The sequence below is a fragment of the Gracilinanus agilis genome, chromosome 1 (assembly GCF_016433145.1).
Source record: "Gracilinanus agilis isolate LMUSP501 chromosome 1, AgileGrace, whole genome shotgun sequence".
Taxonomy (NCBI): domain Eukaryota; kingdom Metazoa; phylum Chordata; class Mammalia; order Didelphimorphia; family Didelphidae; genus Gracilinanus; species Gracilinanus agilis.
The window spans coordinates 262,242,597-262,264,642 of NC_058130.1; the positions used below are offsets into that span (position 1 = coordinate 262,242,597).

Genomic DNA, 22,046 nt, shown 5'->3' on the forward strand with positions numbered 1-22,046 from the left:
GTTTTTAGCTGTTAATTGAACCACATAGGATGGTTCTTCTTGGGTCAGTTTGCAAATGCTCTTCAATACAGCTCTGCAGTCACAGTGACCATTACAATATTGCTGCATCAAACCAAAGTACAAGTCCTTCAATGCTAAAGGGAGTTCACAAGACTTTGTTGTGCCATGGGACTTGCTCTTGGTACAATAGATCACCCCTGATAGATGCCCAAGTTTTGGACATTGGCTCATAAAATTAAATATGAACCTTCAATGGTATAAAGATGAAATTCAACAGTTAAAAAATTTAAAGAACTCACTTAGCATGTAATCCAGTTCTGAATATTGAACAAAATGAGCAAATGGCATAGACAAATAATTCTGAGGTACACAGATGAAGCAAGAACTTGTACTTTTCTCAATGAGTGTAATATAGTACCTCAAGTTCCTTGGTTGCCTCTTCTGTTCTGTATTCCTTTCCCTATGCTTAGTGTTAACTCAATAACAATCCTGAGGTGGATGTTTCTAAGTCTTTGTGTCTACTTTGTGGTCTTGAGAGTTCTGGATTTGTGAAATTAAATACATAGAAACAGAGACTAGGTGCACATGTTAAGTAAAGTATACATTTTACAAGGAAAAGAAAAAAATATTTTAATGAAGGAAATAAGTGGAAAAGATGGTGGAGGTCCATGTCCAGATGAGGGACAAGACTGGAAAGCAGAATATGCTCTGCTAAAAACCCCCTTAGAAGGTATGGAATTTCAGAAGGTTCCTGAATGACAAAGAGAGTATGTTGAACAAACTCAAGAATCATTTAGTGCTATTTAGCATAGGATTTAGTTTGGCTAAAGTACAAAGAAGAGGATGGTTAAAAGAAGAATTATATAGTAAATTTATAGGAATGTAGGAAGAAAAAGGGAAAACATAGTGGTCCTGCGAGGGAGTTTGAAAAAAAGAGCATAAAGATCCTTGGGAGCTATTGTAAGGATCTAAAAGGAGCATTGAAGTGGCCGTGTGATGGGCTACAGAAAACAGCTCTGCAATGGTATAGATGGCTGGCTGGAAAGAAGCCAGTCTCTTAAAAAGAGACATCTGGTTACTCTAAATGTTTTCCCATGTTACCAGCCTGTGAGAGAGTAGGCACCAGCCTACTCAGGATTTTCCCTAAAACAGATTCTCATAATAATCAGACAAGGGAATAGAAGGAAGACAAAGCATATACTAAATTTCATTTAGATGTACCAATTTCATTTAGATCTCAGACCTATGGAACCTATACTTGTTTTTAATTCAATTCACTCTTCCTAGTTCTGTAAATGTGCAACTATACCTCTCACTGAGTGCACTTACTACTTCTTCTAAGTACAGTGGACAGAAAATTGTCTAATTGAATAGTGTAAGAGGGGAAACTAGATATTTAAGGTATGGTTGCCAGAAATCGGATTGACTCAATTTCAAATAAAAAAATAGACCCAAGTCAGGATGACTTTTATGGAAGTTTATTTATAATTAGGAAGGTTGAAGGTAGGAAAATAGAGAGAGAGAAACTCTGGCCCAGACTAGTTAAGAATTTAGAGGCCCAGCAGAGGGGCACAGAGGTTAATTAAACAAGGCTTCTAGTCACAAGACCTTTTACAATTAGAGAGGCAAGAGAGGCCTCCTTGAGGGTAGAGCCTCCAGAAATGCCAAGGGAGGAGAAAGGAAGTCAGCCTAACTTACCCGCGTGATAATTCAGAGGGAAGCCATCTGAGGTCTCGCCAGAGATCCTTCTACACCAAGTTCAAAGCACCAACTGTCTCCACAGGAAGTTACCATCATATTTAAAAGATAGCATCCTTCGTCACTTCCTATCCACCTTCAATTTCAAGTGGACAAATGGCAATCTCAACACTGTTTTGGACTGCCCAAAGGGCAGCCCCTTGTTCTTGATTTGTTACTTATTGTCAGATGTGGGTAACTAATCTTCCCCTCCCCACTTAATACTAAGTTGGGTGGGGCGACATTATTTCTGATGGCTAGAGTCTAACCAATGAATGAGGATGAGCTAATTCCATTTATACAATAGGAATGTATTTCCATGTGAGCTTCTATTTTCTTTTTAAATAATAAAGCACTTCAGAATAAAAATTTTCCTTTCAAATTTCATTCAAAAAGAAAAAATTTGGGGCAGCTGGGTAGCTCAGTGGATTGAGAGCCAGGCCTAGAGACGGGAGGTCCTAGGTTCAAATCTGGCCTCAGACACTTCCCAGCTGTGTGACCCTGGGCAAGTCACTTGACCCCCATTGCCTACCCTTACCACTCTTCCACCTATAAGTCAATACACAGAAGTTAAGGGTTTAAAATTAAAAAAAAAAAAGAAAGAAAAAATTAATAAATCCACATCAGTCTATATTTTCCTCTTTCAAAATTCACAGTTAATATAAAACAGATTTTATCATTAATGTTGTGTAATAGTGTGCATTAGAAATAAATATATTATGCAAAAGAAATCTATATACACATATTATGTATATATGCGTATATATATTTTTTCATATAGTGTACATAGGTGTATGTGTGTGTATTTCTGCCCACCTATGGGCTAGGCAAATTCCTTATCACAAGTGTGTGCTACCCTCTTACTTTTATACTGTTGAGACACTACTTAGCGTAGTTGCCAGGGGCTGTGGCACTCACCCCTAACTATCTTGCATCCCACCCCTGTGGTTTATAAATTACATTCATTGCCCAAGGAGCCTGCCTCTACTAAGAGTGAGTTTCTTACATTCTTTGACTTGTTTTAAAAAAAACACCAAAATTTTGTTTTGTAAGATAATTCACTTACAAAAATGAATAATATGGAAATAAGTTTTGTGTGACAACATATGCATAACCCAGATCGGATTTCTTGTCAACTCTGGGATGGGGGAGGGAAGAAGGGAAGGAGACAACATGAATGAAATAACTTTGGAAAACTTATGTGGAAATGTGTTATTAAAATTTTTTAAAGGCAATTTTTTTAAAACCTAGAGAAATATAAATGGCAGTAAAAGTTATGTTTCAAGACTAGGGGCTCTAAAGTGGGACATAAAAGACTTACTCAGGGTAGAAGATGAATCAAGTATGGGAGAGGTCAAGTATTACTATTCACAGAAAAGGAAGTAGCATTCATAATTACTGCATGAATTAACATAGCAATTAGATCAGAATTCAGTAATTTAACAAAATATAGTTACAATCACTTGGAAAATTAAATGTCTTCAAGTAAAAGATATAAGGAAAAGACTAAATATAGCATGTGAAATAGTTACATTTGTGTTATATTTATATATAGAATACAAAGAATTTCCTAATGGAAAATATGTTTCAGTTTTTTCAGTTTAAATGGAAAAATCTTATTGATTTTCCTTAAAATTCACTCCATCTCTTCAAATAAAAAAGGATGTCTCATGCTATTAGCTACCTCTATGTCTCTTTATTCTTTCTAGAGGGGGCTGTTAGGTAGCACAGTGGAGAGAGCACTGGGTTTGGAATTAGGAAGACTCATTTTCATGAATTCAAATCTAGCCTCAGACACTTACTAGCTGAGTGACCCTAGACAAGTCACTTAACTGTTTGGCCCAGTTCCTCCTCTGTAAAATGAGTTGGAAAAGGAAATGGCAAACTACTGTAGGATCTTTGCCAAAAAAATTGTAAAATTGGAGTCACAAAGTCAGAAACAAGTGAATAATTCTTTCTAGAACAAATTCTGTTCAACTATCAGAAGGAAACCTTTTGTAGCTTATTTTTCTTGCTCATTCTGCTTGTTTCAATGATGGATGTTAGTGATGCTCTGAAAGTGACTTTTTTCTGCATATAACAAGAATACTCCCTTCCCATGGGAGGCAAAAGAAAAAATAATCATCCTGCTTCTCTCAGATAAGCCACATTTCCCATGACAGGAAAGGGTGGATGTTCAGTCTGCTAAAACGCTTGCAGTGTGGTAGTTTGGTTTTCCTTTATTTTTCAGGAAATGAATAATCAATACATACGAAGGGAAGTCTTTTGCTGTGAAACCTGTCATGATCTTAAAAGCTTCTGGGAGAAAGAAATTGGCAAACAAACTTGCTATCGGGAACTGGAAGAAGATCGTCAGGGAAGAAGTGCCCTGACAAAGTATGTAATTTCCTTTTTTAAGAAGATAAGTTTTTATCAATGGCTTTTGTTTCTTAAATCATCATAATTAAACTCAATAGATTTTCCCTCTCCCCCACCCCCACTCCACAAGAACCAACCCACATAAAATTTAGTAATTTCTGGAGAGGAAAAAAATCAGCTCCAATGATAGAAATAGTAAAAAATTTTGAAAACTTGCAATGTGTCTTATCTGTTGGCCTCCCACCTACACAAAGGTATGCTGGGCTGCCCTTTCATATCTTTTAATTTGATTCCTGCTTATATTTATAATTTTGTTACATTTACTTTTGGTATTTTGGTGTATGACTCCATACTTTTTCATTTCCATTGTTATAATTATTGTGTATATTATTTTCTGGGATCTTTATTTCAGCCTTCATCAATAAATATAGATGTTTCTCCTGATCCTCTGTTATCATCTTGTATGACATTTTTGTACAGCACAATAATATTCTATTACATTAATGTGCCATAATTTGTTTGCTCTTGCCTCAAAAATGGGTACTTATTTGTCCAAATTCTTTTGTTAGCACAAAAACTATTGCTATAACTATTTTGGTACATGTGGGGATGTTCTTCTTATTTATGGCTACCTTGGGGTATAAGCCCTATCATGGAACCTTTATGTATATGAATGTTTTAATCACTTTATTTGCACAATTCTAAATTGCTTTCCAAAATATCCTATCATGTCTCAATTCTTCCATCATTGAATATTGCCATTTTTGTCATTTTTGCCAGTTTTGTAGGTTATAAGATGAAATGTGAGAGTTGTTTCTATTTTCATTTCTTTTATTTTTAGTGATTTAGAGCATTTTAATGTGATAGTAAATACATTGCAATTATTTTGAGAACTAATTCTTTATGTTTTTTGACCATTTATATATTAGGGACACACATGCACACAGAGTTTATATATCTTGAATATTAAACCCTTACCAGAGAAATTTGATGCAAAGATTTTTTTCTCCCATTTGCCCATTTCCCCTCTTATTCTAGGCACTTGATTTTGTCTGTGTAAAAGCTTTTCAGTTTCATATAATTAATCAATAAGTCAATAAATATCTATTAAGAGCCTGAGAAGTGGGGATGGATAGGAGGCTCAGTGAATAGAAAATCAGACCTGCAGACAGGAAATCTTGGGTTCAAATATGGCCTCACACACTTCCTAGACCCTGGGCAAATGACTTAATCCCAACTACCTAGTCCTTACCTCTTTTCTGTCTTGGAACCCATACTTAATTCTGATTCTAAGATAGAAGGTAAGAGTTAAAAAAAAGAACCTATTAAGTGTCATACACTGGAGATTCAAAAAGAGGGAAATGAAAATACCTGCCTTCAAGGAGCTTACAACTCAATGGTAAAAACAACATGCAAACAAATATACAAAGCAAACTATATATGTATATATATAATCTGAAAAATAATGATCAGAAGGTAGGCACTGGAATTTAGAGAGGAAGGCTTCCTGTAGAAGGTAGTAGAATTTTGATGTAACCATGGAAAAATTTTCTTAATTAATCAATAACAATTTTAAAAAAAGAAGGCAGTAGAATTTTGAGATCAGAAGTCAGAGTGAAGAACAGAGATCATTAGAGGCATGAAAGACAGCCAGAGAAAATTCATGGAATCAAAAGACATTTGTGAACAAAATGTCTTATTTGTGAACCACTCAGGAGTCCAGAGTCAAAAGATCAAAAGTACATGTCATGGGGCAGCTGAGTGACTCAGTGGATTGAAAGATGTGAGGTCCTGGGTTCACATCCGACTTAAGACACTTCCTTGCTATGTGATTCTATTTATTTTTAAATTTTATTTTGAAAACATTTTTCTATGTTTACATGATTAATTTTCTTTCCCTTTCCCCTCCCAGAGCTGACAAGCAATTCCACTGGGTTATACAAATGTTATCACTTGAAATCTATTTCCATATTATTCATTTTTTAAGTAGACCATCATATCATCTGCAAAGAGTGATAGCTTAGTCTCCTCATTGCCTATTTTAATACCTTCAGTTTCTTTTTCTTCTCTAATTGCTACAGCTAGTGTTTTCTAGTACAATGTTAAATAATAGAGGAGATAATGGGCATCCTTGTTTCACTCCTGATCTTATTGGAAAGGCTTCCAATTTATTCCCATTGCAGATGATGATTGTTGTTAGTTTTAAATATATACTGTTTATTATTTTTAGGAAAGGTCCTTCTATTCCTATACTTTCTAGTGTTTTCAGTAGGAATGGGTGCTGTATTTTGTCAAAGGCTTTTTCAGCATCTATTGAGATAATCATGTGATTTTTGTTGGTTTGCTTGTTGATATGATCAATTATGTGAATGGTTTACCTAATATTGAACCATCCTTACATTCCTGGTATAAATCCCACCTGATCATAATGAATAACCCTCGTGATCACTTGCATATTATTCATTTTTGCAATAGAGCAATCTTTTAAAACCAAAATTCCAGATCGTATATCCATATAAACAAATGATCAGTAACTTGTCTTGCTATGTGATTCTCAAAAAATCATTCATCCCCACTGCCCAGCCCTTACCACTCTTCTATCTTGCAACATAATACATAGTATTAATTCTAAGATAGAAGGGAAGGGTTAAAAAAATTACAGGTCAAAGATCAAAAAGTACCATTTTTAGGAGTAAGGTATAAGAAGCCTGGAAAGATAGGAGGGAACGAGGCTATGTAAGGATTTTGAATGCCAAACAGAGTATTTGGTATTTGCTTCTGGAGGCAAAAGGATGTCACTGGAGTTTATTGAGCAGAAGGGTGACCTGATTTAAGACCGGCTTTTAATAAGTTATCTATTTTATCTTTTACAATTACCTCTATCTCTTGTTTTGATTAGGACTACATCTCCTATCCAGAGTTGTATATGCTGTATATCCAGATAGGTGTATGATCTACTTCTCTTCCAATGTTTTAAAGTCTGATCATCAATGTTAAGGAATGTATTAGGGTGTTGCCTTTTTTTAAAGCAAAAGCAAGAACTCTAAAAAGCAGAGAACTGCTTCTTATTACCATCCTTCTATGAACCATGTGTAAACTGGACCCTAATCCCTGATCTGGCAAACTATATTAACTTGGGGTCCTCTATCCACAAGAATCTCTGTAGCATATTTTCCCTCCGCATAGGTCTACTTTGAAAACATTGGTATATCTTGTGCAATCATCATGGGAATAATTTGGCTCATTCTTTTCTTAAAATGTTCAGTTCTGCAGATACCAGATAAAGTACATACTTTATTTGATTCAATAACAAAGACATAGAAAAACATACAACATTTATCAGGAATTTATCAGGATACAGAATTTATCAGGAAAATTCTCCTTCCATTTTTACAACAGGTCATATCAATGAAGTGATGGGTTGAAAATTTTTTCTTAGTACATATGCTTCCTTGCTGTGTCAAACTTTCTTTACCTTTGGGAAAGTACAGATGGTTTAAGCTACAGACATACCCTATGCCCAGTTAAAGCTGTGCCTCTTGATTTCATAAATAGTGTCATAGCTCTAGAGATGAAAGGGAGGGACCTTAATCTAGCTATTGTCATTCATATTGTTTGAACCTAGCTTTATGTAACTAAATATTGTTTAAACCCATTCTCAGAGATCCTCTAAGGAAGTCAGAGACCACTGCAGGGAATGCTTATACCCTCCTAGCCTTTAGCCAGGAGCTCATAGAGGCAATCAGAAGCACAATTTGAAACCAGATCTCATGACTCCAAGGCCAATGCTCTTTTTTATTATTCTACGTCTATGTCTTTCCTTTCAAATCTCCATCTGGCACTAGCTCTTAGAGGCTCATGGTTCATAGAAGAGTCCAGTGGATATTCCCTGTGCAGCCCAAAGTCTCAGTGCCTATTTTCCAGTTTTAATCACTCTCTGAATATCCCACTTTGTATCTTTTTAAAGCCTAAAATTCAAGAGTCAACTGAAGTATGGGAACATCATCATTACTCAGCTATGAATTCTGTAATCTCTTCTGTTACTGTAGTTCTGAAGCTATGATCAGAAAGGAACCAATGCAAGCCTCAGCTAAAGTTCAAAGTACAGACAGGATCAGGTTGTCTCCATGTTGTCTCATCTAGTCTCTTAATCCACATAAGGACCCTGTAGTTAATTAACTTCCTATTCACTAAGATTAGGATTTGTTAACCTTGAGGTGAACATAATAGATATAGTTGGCCAACATTTCTGTTATGGTCCATTGTAACTTCGTCTAAAAACGTTAAATTGTTCACATAAATTTGGCTCAGGGTATACAGCTTTATTACTTCCAGGTAGGTGGTGGAGTGAACGATATAATAAGGAAGACCTGAGTTGAAATTTGTCCTCAGACACTTCCTAGTGGTGTGACACCAGGCAAGTCACTTAATCTTTGCCTTAGTTTTCTCCAAATTTAAAATCAGAATAATAATGGCACCTATATCCAAGAGTTTTGAGAATCAGATGACATAATATTTATAAAGTGCCTAGTATAACCTGGGTGTTTGATAAATGCTTATTTCATTTCTTCCTTCCAGAACAGAGAAAAAGCAACAACATTCTATTTTAAGTCATAGAGGGGGAAATTACCTTCTACAGAGAGAATTGTCACATAATCATAAAATAATCAGTCAATCAATTGGCCAACAAGTCAAGTCAACAAGTATTTATAAGTACTTATTTTGTGCATAGTAAAGTGTTGGGAATATGGGTGAACAAACATAAAATAAAAAAAGAAAGGCAAACAGTCCCTGCCCTTAAGGAGCTTACCAGAACCCCAGGTGGAATAACATGCAAACAATAATATAAAAAGAAACATTTATTAAGCACCCACTATGTGTTAAATACAACATAACATAAAATACCTTCCTATCCTGCACCATTTTATTCCTTTGCTAGGTGACCAATTCATAGGAAAATTCTTTGAGATGTACATCAGTATGTAAGAATAAACATTCAACAACATTTGGGAAACCAGAAGCTGCCGGGTGAACTCAAAACACAAATATTTTGGGTGAACTAAAGATAAGATCTACGAAGGATATAAGCATTCTTTGTAGTGATCTCTGACTTCCTTAGAGGGTCTCTGGGGACAGCATGACATTCTGGGTTTAAACAGTATCTAATCACATAAAGTTAAGTTCAAACAGTATTAAAAAATAATGATAAAGCATTTTCCCCACATGATCTGTTAATAATCAATAATCTAATGTTATTAGACTCATTTTTGGGGGGGAGGGGAGGTTGGATGGCTGTTAGCATTGATGTTCATTGGGATTTATTAGTTGTGTCAAAATGGAATGTTCCAATATAGTATTTTAAATAGAAAAAGAAGGTAGGGTCACTGTACCATAGGAATTTTTATTTCTGCTATTTTCATTTTCCTATGTCTTTTTTATAAGCCAGGCTGGGCAGCTGGGCCATGCTAAGCACTAGACTGCATAGAAAGCCAATCTTTATCCTTTCATTCAATCCTATGAGAATTTCCTCCTTTGAAAAGCTTCCTCTAAGAGGACTATGATGCCCTTCCCTTCCCACTAGGATAAAGAAATTGAAATTTCACTCTTTATATTTTTATAACAGGCTACAAAAGATCTTTTTTTAAAAGTATAATGGGAAGATGCCATCTAGTCACTGGTAGATAACTAAAATATAGAGCAAGGCAGAGAACTGGTGAAAACAAGAAACAGATAAGAAAGCGTCACTTAGCTTTCTCTTATTCAAGTCTTTATTTTGAATTTGTCATAAAGTATATCAAGTTTCTACCAACTTGCTATACTTTCACATATTATCAAAAACTCATCAACAAAAGTCTGATTAGCAAAGGGGACAAGGATGATACAACAAAGAGCCAGCCACTTATAGACAAGGACCAGGCTCAGTCTTTTTCCCACTTTTCTGTCCCAACTTGACCATCAACTGGAGCTGCCTATAGTGAATAGAGCATTTCATCAGAAAAAAAGAGAGTTAGATTCTTGTTGAGACTTTACAAATACATCACCATGTGACCTTGAGCTAGTCACTTTTTCTTACTACATCTTCTTCTTGATTTGCATGCTGGGTTAGATTTGAGTGCACAGTCAAGCTAGAGATTAAAAAAGACTCATCTTCCAAAGATCAAATATGGCCTCAGAATCTTAGTAGCTGTATGATACTTGGTAAGTTACTTAACCTAGTTTGCCTCAATTTCCTCGTCTGTAAAATGAGCTGGAGAAGGAAGAACATGGCAAACCATTCCAGTATCTTTGCCAAGAAAAAAACTAAATGGAATTACAAAGAGTCAGGCATGATCAAAATGACTCAACAATAACATCTTGCGATTATGAAATTTCATCATTCTTTTTTATTATTCTATCACCAACCATCATTTGAGGATCCCCAATGTGTTGGGCCAGATCTACAACAGAAAATTAAACCAAACTAAACTCTTTACTAAAAAAATCTCATCTAACGACTCTAATTTAATGAGTTCTAGAATGAGTCAAAATGGTGGTAGTATTTTCAAATCTTCTAGTGAGTCAGTTTAAACTGAAACTGAACTTATATGTTTTATTATTTTATATCTATCAGTCAATATATGTTTCTTAAGCACCTACTTTGTGCCAGTCAGAAAACAACTGGATATCTTAATGGATAGAAATCTGGACCTAGAGCAGTGATTCCCAAAGTGGGCGCTACCACCCCCTGGTGGGTGCTGCAGCGATCCAGGAAGGCAGTGATGGCCACACTTTTTTTGTATTACATTCTATTCTGAGTTCAATAAATAGTTTCATAATTTCCAGGGGATGCTAAGTAATATTTTTTTTTGGAAAGGGAGCGGTAGGCCAAAAAAGTTTGGGAACCACTGACCTAGAGTCTAGAAGACCTGAGTTCAAATACAGACTCAGAAACTTGTTAACTATGTGACCCTCTCTCCAGAATCTTTGCCAAGAACCCCACCCCAGCCCTCAGAGGGAAAGAACATGATTCATGCAACCATGGAAAAAAATTCTAAATTAATTAATTAAATTAATAAACTTAAAAATTTTTTTTAAAACCTCCCTCCAATTTCCAGCAGGCTAATGCAATAATAATCCAAGTGTGAGGTGACGAGTGCCTTCATTAGAACAGTGGCAATATCAGAAGAGGGAACTAGAAGTGTTTGAGAGAAGGTGCGAAGGGTGATATCAATGGTCCTGGTCAAGAGCTCAGATACTGAGGGTGAGACAGAGAGAAATCTAGAATGTCCACCAGTTTGGGACTGGGAGAAGAGTATTGCCTTCCATAGTAACAGGGAAAGAGGGAGTAGGGGGAGTTTTAGATTAGAAAATGATGAGTTCTGTTTTGACCATTTTGAGTTTAAGATTTCTAATGTACATTCAGTTTGAGTTTGTCTGAAAGGCAATTGGAATAAGAGATTAGAGGTCATCAGAGAGGTTAGGGAAAGAGAGGTAGATTTGTGAATCATCAGCATAGAGATGGTAATTAAATCCATGGAAGTTGATGAAATCAACAAGTAAAGTAGTATAGGAGAAAAGAAGAGGGTTCCAGAAAGAACCCTGAGGGACACCTACAATTAGAGGGTGTGATCTAGAGGAGGATCCAGAAAAGGAAACAGAGGAGAGGTCACTTTGGTAGAAGAACAAGGAGACAGTGGTATCCTGAAAACCTAGAAAGAAAAGAATACCAAGAAGGAGAGGGTGATTAATACTGTCAAAGGCTGCAGAGAGGTCAGGGAGAAAGGGGATAAAGAAAAGGCATGCCTTAATATCTTCATCTCTTGAAACTTTACTTTGTGATGAAGAAAAACAGTTCAGCAAAATAAATTGTCCCAGGGACTGTATTAATAATATATATCATATTCTGCGGCCATGGTCCACCACCTCTCTTCTGAGGAAAGGTAATCATATGAACTCATCAGTCACTTGGACCTCACAATTTAAGCCTCTCGATTTTCCAGAAATAAAAGTTATTAAAGTTGAACAAAATAATAGCAGAATATTTTTGGAAACCCATTTGAACCAAGATGATTTTTTTGAGCTAAATATTCACTCTTCTGAAGGAATCCCATTCATTTATGTCCTTTCTCTAAAAGGATGATTGTCATATATGATGGCCTTATTCAAAAGACTTTCATAAATCAGTGGGTTTTTCTCACAGGCTTTTTTTGATGACAGTCCTTCTGCAATACACACATCATCTTCCACTTTCCACCCTGAATTTCCAAATGAATGTATTCTATAACTCTCCACAAGATCAGAGACGTCAAACCTGCCTCCTATCATCAACAAGCAACTCTCAAAATTCCTTGGTACAGACTGGACCAAATTAAAACATAATCAGGAATTGTTCAACAAAATAAATAAAAATTCAATACAACATAAAGAACGTTAATTTGTAGTTTTCTAAGTCAATATGCAGTTCACAGGGGTCCATTTCTATTTAGGGTGATACCATTAAACAAAAGGAAAGAAACGTGGAATTCTGTGGGACCACTGTCCATTTAGCCATGGATCCTACTATAAGTCTCTCTGACCTTTTTGAGCAGTCAGGAATCTCTACATATTTTTTAACCCTTGCCTTCTGTCTTGGAACCAAGGCAGAAGAGCAGTAAGGGCTAGGTAATTGGATTTAAAGGGAGTTGCCCAGGATCACACAGCTAGGAAGTGTCTGAGATCAGATTTGAACCCAGGACCTACTGTCTCCAGACTTGGATCTTTATCCACTGAGTCAACCAATTGCCCCTACATTCGTTCTTCAGCCAATTAGCAAAGGGTTAAGCGAGTTGGTTGACACCCCCTTCTAGTCAGAATGTTAAAGAAAATCTTAGTGTTTTCTTAGTAACTTGCAGTTACTCTATGCCTTGCTGAAAATACAACAAAACTACCAGTGTTAGCATCTGTTACACCCCCTCAGCCTGGGCTAACACAGCAATAGATTCCATCAAAAACTAGGGAGAATAAAAACAAAGCAAAAACAAGACTTTTATCACAGAGCTGTTAATTAGCACACATCTACTGGCTCATTGTCTAAATGAAATTAAGCAAAGTCTAAACTCAGTTTAGCAGTCCTGTATTCTATGGGATACAGAGACTTGCAGCTGTCAGGTGCATCATTAGGACACCACCGCTCTCAAGTAAAGGCAGAGCCAGTGAGAATTTTGCCAGGCCCATAAAAAATAACTGTTTGATCACAAAAATACTAATTAGCACAAGCCTGCTAACCCATTGTCTGAACCAAATTGGTCCAGGCCTAAAGCAAATCATTAAACAAGTGTAAATTAATAGAACAATAGATTTGGAGCTGAAAGTCATCAGTCATTTGTTCCAAACCCCTTCCTTTTACAAACAAGGAAATTGAGGTTTAGAGAGCCAAATCTAGAATATTTTTCACTCCACCACAAGTTTAAGCAAAGTTAGTAAGAATATGAGACCAAAATTCCAAGAAATAAATGACTCAATCCATGTCTTGCCTATCCTTTTAAAGGAGGCAGCTGTGGTTCAATGGTACAGAGGCTTTGAGTCAGGATTAGACCTGAGTTTAATTCTAGCCTCATACATTTCTTAGTTGTGTGATCTGGGACAAGTTACTTAACCTCTGATTGCCTGACAAAAGGAGCTATGGAGAAGGAAAAGGCAACGAACTACGGTGTCCTTGCCAAGAAAACTCCATGGATAGCTATGGTCCATGGGGTCCAAAGAATTGGACATGACACAAAAACAACATCCTTTTGAATTAGGAAGACTAGATAAGTTCACAATATAAACTTTCACTGGAAATATTAAAATGCTCCTTAAAATTTTAGTTGGAAAGGGAACCTTAGCTAACTGTTGATCTAAGTCAGTGGTTCCCAAACTTTTTTGACCTACCGCCCCCTTTCCAGAAAAAAAATATTACTTAGTGCCCCCTGGAAATTATGAAACTATTTATTGAAGTCAGAATAGAATGTAATACAAAAAAAGTGTGGCCATCACTGCCTTCCTGGATTGCTGCAGCACCCACCAGGGGGTGGTAGCGCCCACTTTGGGAATCATTGATCTAAATGTTTATAGTTAATCTATTTTTAAGAGTAACATAGATTTATTTTTTTATTTAAATATTTTATTTTTTTTAGAAAAATTTTTCATGGTTACATGATTCATGTTTTTACTTTCCCCTTCACCCCATCCCTCATAGCCCACATGCATTTCCATTGGTTTTAACATGAGTAACATAGATTTAAAGTGTTTTATTGATGATTTTTTAATTATTGTTTTTGTAAACTTCTGGAACTTCCCAAATCTCTGGAATCTTCCCCAAATCTCTGGAACTTCCCAAAAATTATACCATACCGAGAATCTTCACTTGCAACAACAACAAAAAAAAAGGACACAAATCCTGTCTGAGCAGTATTCTGTTTTCATAGCCAACAATCTCTCTTTCAAAAAGAGGGAAATATTTTTTAGAACCAGTCTTCAGGAATCAAGATCTATTGCTACATTATCTGAATCCGAGATGTCCTTTTTCTCTTTAACATCGTTTTGATCATTGTATATCATTTCATAATTCTGCTTTCTAAAATTACAGAGTGAGTTTTATCCAACAGTAGTATATAGATATAAGAGTTGGCTTGAAAACCTAATTCTTTGCTTCACATACAACCTTGGACAAACCTTTTAAACTTTCTGAGACTGTGTTCTCTTATGTAAAATGAGCATTTGATTAAATGAACTCAGAGAGACTGACTGCTATTGATCTTATAGTTTAGGTTGTTTTTTTTCTAGGATTTTTTGGGGTATAAATCTGTGTTTTCTGACATGTAGAAGTGTCTCCCTCTAATAATAGAGTAATTATAATCTTAAAGAGTTGCCTGGATCCCTGAAAGGTTAAGTGATGGCATAGCTTGTATGTGTCAGAGGCAAGAATTGAAAACCAAGTCTGACTCAAGACAAATTAGCTCCCTTCTACACCATGCTGTCACTAAAGCTAAGTAACTATGGCTGGCTAATTCATAGAATCCAAACATCATGCTAAATAGACCCAAAATTCAATGTCTAATTAGCTTTTTCTATGATCACATAATCTACCTCTCTTTCCAGACAATATTCTGACAAGCCCAGTCTGATAGTTATCAATCAATCAATCAATCAATAATAAACATTTAGTAAATGCCAATTATGTGCCAGGAACTATGCTAAAGGTTGGGGATAAGAAAATAGATAAAAGACAGTGCCTTCCCTCAAGGAGCTTATAATCTAATGATTTAAGTCAACCTTGATAACATAGTCTATAAGGACTGTTGAGGGAGACATAAGGCAAACACAAACATGAGGGATGAAATGAAATGGCTTCATCTTTGTACTTTGTACTTGCAAATACTTGTGTAGGCATTAAAACATCAAAACTCAGAAATGTCAGGAGTGAGCTTTGAGTTTGAGCTAACAACTCCACAAATACAATTGTCCAGATAAGCCTCAAATTCAGTAAGTACAGTTTATGCACAAAATTTGTCAGCAGACTAAATCCGATGCTTTTCCAAATCAGAAATAGAAAAAAATAGAAAAAGTGTTACTTCTATTATTTAGTCTGGCAAGTCTTTACTCTTCTTATGAGGGAAAAAAAGATTCAGAAATTGGAAGGATTCACTGCAGTTTTAGTTCAATGAACTTCAAAAGACTGATGGAAGCATTAAAATGATGAAGGATAATACCCAGCAGGTGGCAGTAGGAAGTCTGAATAATCACAAACCAGATGAAGAAGCAATTTGGTGAATTTACACAAGTTTTTCTTTAAGTGTGAGTTGTATTCCTACCAAGTCAGAAGAATGGCTTTTGTGTTTGGCTATTGAAACAATAAATCTATCATTCTGAGGGGTAAAAAAGGAAAAAAAGTAATTTGGTGAGTCTATAGTATTTGATCAGTCTGTATGGTTCATTTCTAAATCACAGTGACGAACAGGCACACAAGACCATAGACTAAACCATTACTTATTGTACTATTTCTCTATCTCTCTATCTATTTGTCCATCTGTCTTATCTGTCTGTCTGTCTATCTATTTATCTTTATAAACCACTTAACATGTATGAATCTGTTCTATTCGTCATTAAATTTTTAACTTTTTTAACATGTCACTAATGATATATATATATACCCTTACCTTCTGTCTTAGAATCAATACTGTGTATTGGTTCTAAGGCGAAGAGTGGTAAGGGCTAGGCAAGGTAGGTCAAGTGACTTGCCCAGGATCACACAGCTGAGAAGTGTCTGAGGCCAGACCTGAACCCAGGACCTCCTGTCTCTGGGCCTGGCTCTCATTGCACTGAGCCACCTAACTGCCCCTACTAATGATATTTTTGAGAGTTGTGCCTCTAACCTAATTTACCCCATAGGTCTTACCCTTTTTATTGAGTAATTCTGAATAGCAAAACTGACTATACTTCCTTGAGGCTTATTAGAAATTCAATTGTAATTTGCATGACATAGGTTCAAATTGGGAGAGGAAAATAATTCACTTATCCCAGTCTAGGAAAAGGATGCTTATGTACAAAAATGTTTATAGAAGTTCTTTTTGTGGTTGCTAGGAACCAGATGCCCATCAGGTGGATGAATAGCTAAAGTGTCATAGATGAATTTTATAATACTATTGTTCTGTAAGAAGTCATAAAACAGTTTCAGAGTAAACCAAAACGATTTGTTTGAATTGATGCAGTGAATTGAGTAGCTCCAGGAGTTATTTATTTTATTATATTTATATTGTTGCCATTTATACAATAACAGCAGCATTAGAAAGAGGAACAATTTTGAAAAGCTTAAGAATGCTAATCATAATGATCACCCATAATTCAAGAAGATTAATGATGGTCCATGCTATCCATCAGAGAAGTGAGAGATTTGGAGTACATAATGAGATACATTTTTCTGGGGAGAATTTGTTTTGCTTGATTAGATATATTTGTTACAAGGACTTTTCTTTTTCCAAGACTGGAGTAGTAGTATGGGAAGAAGTAAAACTAGCCCATTTTTTCATTGAAAAAATTACAATCAAAACAACAAATAAAACACTCAGTAGTACCAATTGAGTCATACCTAAATAAATTGTGGTACATGAATGAAATGTAATATTAATACATCAGAAAATATAACTTTGAAAAAGTCAAAGAGGTAAGAGATCCTATTTGAACTAATGCATCATGAAATAAATAGAACAAGAAATACAATATTTAATGTCTAACGCAATGTAAACAGAAAGAACAGCGAAAAAATGAAACAGAAAGCTGTAGAACTAATGCTTAAGTTTTCCTCTGGAGGAAAGATAAAGAAAATGAACCATTATCCCTTATTTATATAGGTGAAGGTCTTGGGGTGGGTTATTCCATATGTCACCAGACTCAGCTGATGTGTTAGGGACCATTGCTGAATTTCTTTTCATTTGCTTTTCTTTTTTTCCTCCGGGTTCTAAATTGTTAAACTATACAAATCCGTTGACCCAATAATAACACTACTAGCCTTGGTATGTGGAACAAAAGGTTTATTCAGAAATGAAATTAATGCAAAAAAGAAAACTAGCAGTGAAATAAAAAGCACCAAAAAAGAGATGGAGGTAAGGAAGTTTATTCTCCAAAAGAATAGATTCATAGAGTATACTATAGCTGTCTTTCTAAGTAGTTGAAGAATTATCATGAAGATGGATATAACTTGTTCTGATTGCCTTCAGAAGGCAGAACCAGGAGAAATGGGTAGAAGTTGAAAAGAATCAGGTTTAACTCAATGTAACTAAAAATTTTCTAATGATTAGGACTATCCCAAAGTGAAATAGGCTTCTCCAGGAGGCAGTGGTTTTCTCCCTTCTTTAGATTTCTTCACGTAGTATTTACAGGGTTATTTTTTTCAGAATTGCGTAAAAAGGATTTGTGTTCAAATTGAATTGAGTTGAGTAACCTTTGAGGTTCCTTTCAACAACAATTACAACAATGGACAACAACATCAACAACAACAACCACACACACACAAAGGAGAAAACAAGGGAAAGAAATATTTAGTGGAGGCTATAAAAAACACTATCATCGTGCTTGCTTTGGCAGCAGATATACTAAAATTGGAATGATACAGAGAAAATTAGCACGACCCCTGCGCAAGGATGACATGGAAATTCGTGAAGCATTCCATATTTTTTTAATCAATGATACATGTAAAACCCAGGGAAATTGTGCATCAGCTATAGAGGGTTGGGGGATTTGGGGGAGAGGGAAAGAACATGAAACAGGGAAGTATTCAAAATAAATATTTTAAAAAGGAGAAAAATACTGTCATGGAAAATTCCTAGCTCAATTCAAGCATTCAAATTTGTAGAGAAAAAACTACCACTTATGTAAAGATAATTGATTCCTTAACTATAATCTCCCAAAAAGACATAGAATTATATCTGAAAATAAGCAGGAAATAAATTCAGTACATCTTCTATAGCTACTTGGTTTCACTTTGTCATAGGGGCCTAATGGATTTAAAATGAGAGAGACAGAAACTAGACACAGAGAGACAGAGACAGAGACAGACAGGGGGTGAGGGAGACAGAGAGACAGAGAGAGAGAGAGAAAGAGAGAGAGGAGAGAGTGAGAGAAAGGAGGGAAGAGGAGAGAAGGGGATGAGAGACTGAGAGAGGAGGAGGTGGAAGAAGAGGAGGAAAACAGAAATAAGAACACTACTGGTAGCTTCTTTAGAAGGACAGCCTTCTAACCAAGTCAAACCTTATTGTCACATATTTCTTGCTGACTACCCCCATGTGAGTTTTAGGGGAATATCTTCTGTTTTCCATTCCAAGTTTTGTAAGATCTGAAGGTTAGCCCAAATATCCTTCTTTCTCTTTCCAAAGGCCAATTCAGTTTTGACTCAAGGAACTATTACTCTTTTTATAATAAAAAGCCATCTCCTCAATCTAACCCACTAGGAACTTTTCTTAGGTGCCAAATTACAGAATGGTGATACAGAGAAATCATTTTTCTAACCCTTCATTTCTCCCTTCACTTAAATTCCATACATTTAGAAGGTAAATGGTGTCAGATACTAATGATATTGCCAAGGATGACTAAGCAGACAGGCTTCTAACAGTGTCAGAATTGTTAGGTAAGGGCGTTTGACAAAAATCTTTTAAGAAGTGAAAACTCTAATCCATTGCTTGCCCTTTAAAAATGGGCAAACTTTATTTTTACCATACTAAGTATGGATAAAAACAGCTTTTGTTTAACCTTTTCTGGAGAGAGTTTTTCAAGGGACATTTCTCCAATGATATTTTTCCTGATCCTCATTCTTCCCTCTTAGTTCTTTCAGTTCTTTATCCACTTTGATAACAAATATTTAAAAGCACACTAACAAGAAAACAACCCAAATTGTTTATACCATAGTGTCTAAGTCTATGACATCTAAGAGGCCCATGATAAAACCATGTATAGGCCAAGAGGACTTTTCCAGGCCCTGATACATCAGCGTAAAAGCACTGACTATCTATATCAGTAATTCCCAAAGTGGGTGTCACCTCCCCCTGGTGGGTGCTGCAGCAATCCAGGGCGATGGTGATGGCCACAGGTGCATTTGGGGGCAGTGAATAACTGTAAGGAGGTGGTGATAGTATGTGACAGGGGGCGCTAAGTAGTATTTTTTCTGGAAAGGGGGCAGTAGGCCAAAAAAGCTTGGGAACCACTGATCTTTATGATTTGTTTCCTCTTTGTAGGCTCAGAGATGAATGGAAGCAAATGTTGGAAAGAAGGTTAAAGATGCTGGACAATCCTGATGAGAATGAAAAATCCCCAAATGCTAACTGAGAGCTTCCTGCATTTGAGAGAATAAGGAACTGGAGTCATTTTTCTGGGGGAATCCAGTGCAAATGCTTGAATTATTTTGATTTACTAAATGGAATGAATTCTATTTGTTTTCCCATTTGTGAGGGGATTAGAATGTGAAACCTCTTCTCGTGTTAATGGGAACTATTAACCAACCCAATATTCTGTAAATGCATAACCTCAAATCTATCAAAAAGCTGCAGACTTAACTAATATAGGCAATGCTTTGGATTAGCACCATATAAAAGTTTCAAACATCTAGGCACCAGAATTCATTTCCATATAATTATCCCCTCATTTTAAAATCTAAATCCTTTACATTTCAAGAACACCTAGATGCCTGATATCAGTGGTAACATCCCTAACAATTGAATATAATTCTGCTTTGCCATTTCTCCTGGAAAATTAGATTCTTAAGATAATCTTTCTTCCTTTCATCCTTCCTATTTTCTTTCCTTTGTTTGGTGAATACAGGAAGCTACCAACTGTACAAACTATTACAAATTCATTAAAAATGTAGCTAGGAAATAAATCAATCTAATTTTCTTTTCTCCATGTGTGTTTTTTTTTGTCTCTGCTTCTACAAAAGCACATAAGGTAGTTGGGGGCATTCCTATACAATGTGTTCCTAGAAAAACTAAACTAGTTTTGAATCAATGTGGGTCATCACTCACTCAAAGAATCCCTCCCTCATATATATACTTTTTCCAGTCAACCTTAGCCCACATTGAGTTAAAATTTTTCTAATAAATATAATAGCAAATAAAGTGACAAGAAAAATCACATCTACTATGTAATTGAGCTATACTTACCCATAGAAAATGTGGCACAAAAATGCAGAGAACATACATAACCATGGAATATACATGGAGAATACACACAAAAAAGCCATGTGTCCAGGGTGCATTTAAGAGAACAAATACTTCAGGAACACCTGTGGTTATGGCACTGCTATAATTACAAATGTTTCAACTAAAAAGGCACACTTCTGGTGCTAGAGTTACCAATATCATCTGGAGATGTCATCACAGTGCTCTCTACTACTTAATATTGTGAATCACACTTCCACAGGACATTTTTATCTCTGTTGGGAACTGCATTTCCTTTATTCATTTCATTGTCTCCTCTGATTATCTCTATTGTTCTCTACTACAGTCTAATGGGATTCATTTCTTTAGGGTTTTTCTGTTCTCTGAGCCCATCCACTAAGGCAAAGACTTCCCAGTCTCTCTTCATAAGACCAGTCTTGTAGACAATTGTGCAGTGTCATAGAGTGCACAGCCAGGGTTATAAGCTATCACACAGAACTAACAAAATCTGGCAGGATGTGTCAGAATATCATCTATTCTTTTGGAAAAGAGTTTAGAAGACTTCCATCCCTATTTGTAGCTTATATGTCAAATACAACTCACTAGTTAACAACCATAATAATTCCCCACCCATAATCTTTCTTCTTGATTCATATTACCTTATTAATTCTCATCCCAGGTCTTATGTTATTCAGGGAGTATATTCTGATATTTCCACATAAATTAATAGAAATATATAATTTCTCTCCTAAATTATTTCAGTTAGCTCTGAGTTCCCATTATATTTCATAAAATAAACTAGATAAATCTCTTCTATAAACTTCCCCTCCTCTTTCTTTTCCTTAAACCCCAATTCAATCTCATAGGTTTAAGTAAACATCTGACCATATAAGGCACTAATAATGTGATAAACAATACAGTATTTTAATATTTCAGCAATTAATAAAATAAGAAATCATAACTAGAATCTCCTCTAGTCATCATCAGAAACTATTGACTTCTTTACTCTGGAAACATAGTTCCACCATTCAGATCTCTCAAGATACCAATTCAAGGCTCTCGAGAATTCTCTTGCATAAGAGTTAAATTAAATTCTCTCAGGAAATGTCTCTTCTATCTTTATCAAAGATGACCTTTAACACTTTTAGACTCTTAGGAAAGAAGTTCCCCTAGTCATACTTCACATAGCCTTTCTCACGCTATGCCAGTTATCTGTCACCAGATAGCAGTTAAATGCCCCCTTTCCGAGATTCTATTCCCTCTTAAAGATATAACAATAGTACCTCTAGTCTTTATAGTATATGGTATTAA

General features: G+C 35.7%; 1 protein-coding gene and 1 non-coding gene across 2 annotated transcripts in view; both read left to right on the forward strand.

Annotated features, from left to right (window-relative positions):
• LOC123231288 (protein FAM240B-like) overlaps nt 1-20,402 on the forward strand; it is a 41,029-nt gene extending 20,627 nt beyond the window's left edge. The window contains exons 2-3 of the mRNA XM_044657549.1: nt 3,968-4,113; nt 19,818-20,402. Coding sequence (XP_044513484.1) covers nt 3,971-4,113; nt 19,818-19,908 — 234 coding nt within the window. The 5' untranslated portion in view covers nt 3,968-3,970 and the 3' untranslated portion in view covers nt 19,909-20,402. The remainder of the gene's footprint in view (nt 1-3,967; nt 4,114-19,817) is intronic.
• Nucleotides 18,163-18,265, forward strand: LOC123232657. The gene has a single exon (XR_006505185.1). It is a non-coding gene; the product is annotated as a U6 spliceosomal RNA (small nuclear RNA).
• Nucleotides 20,403-22,046: the final 1,644 nt, after the last annotated feature.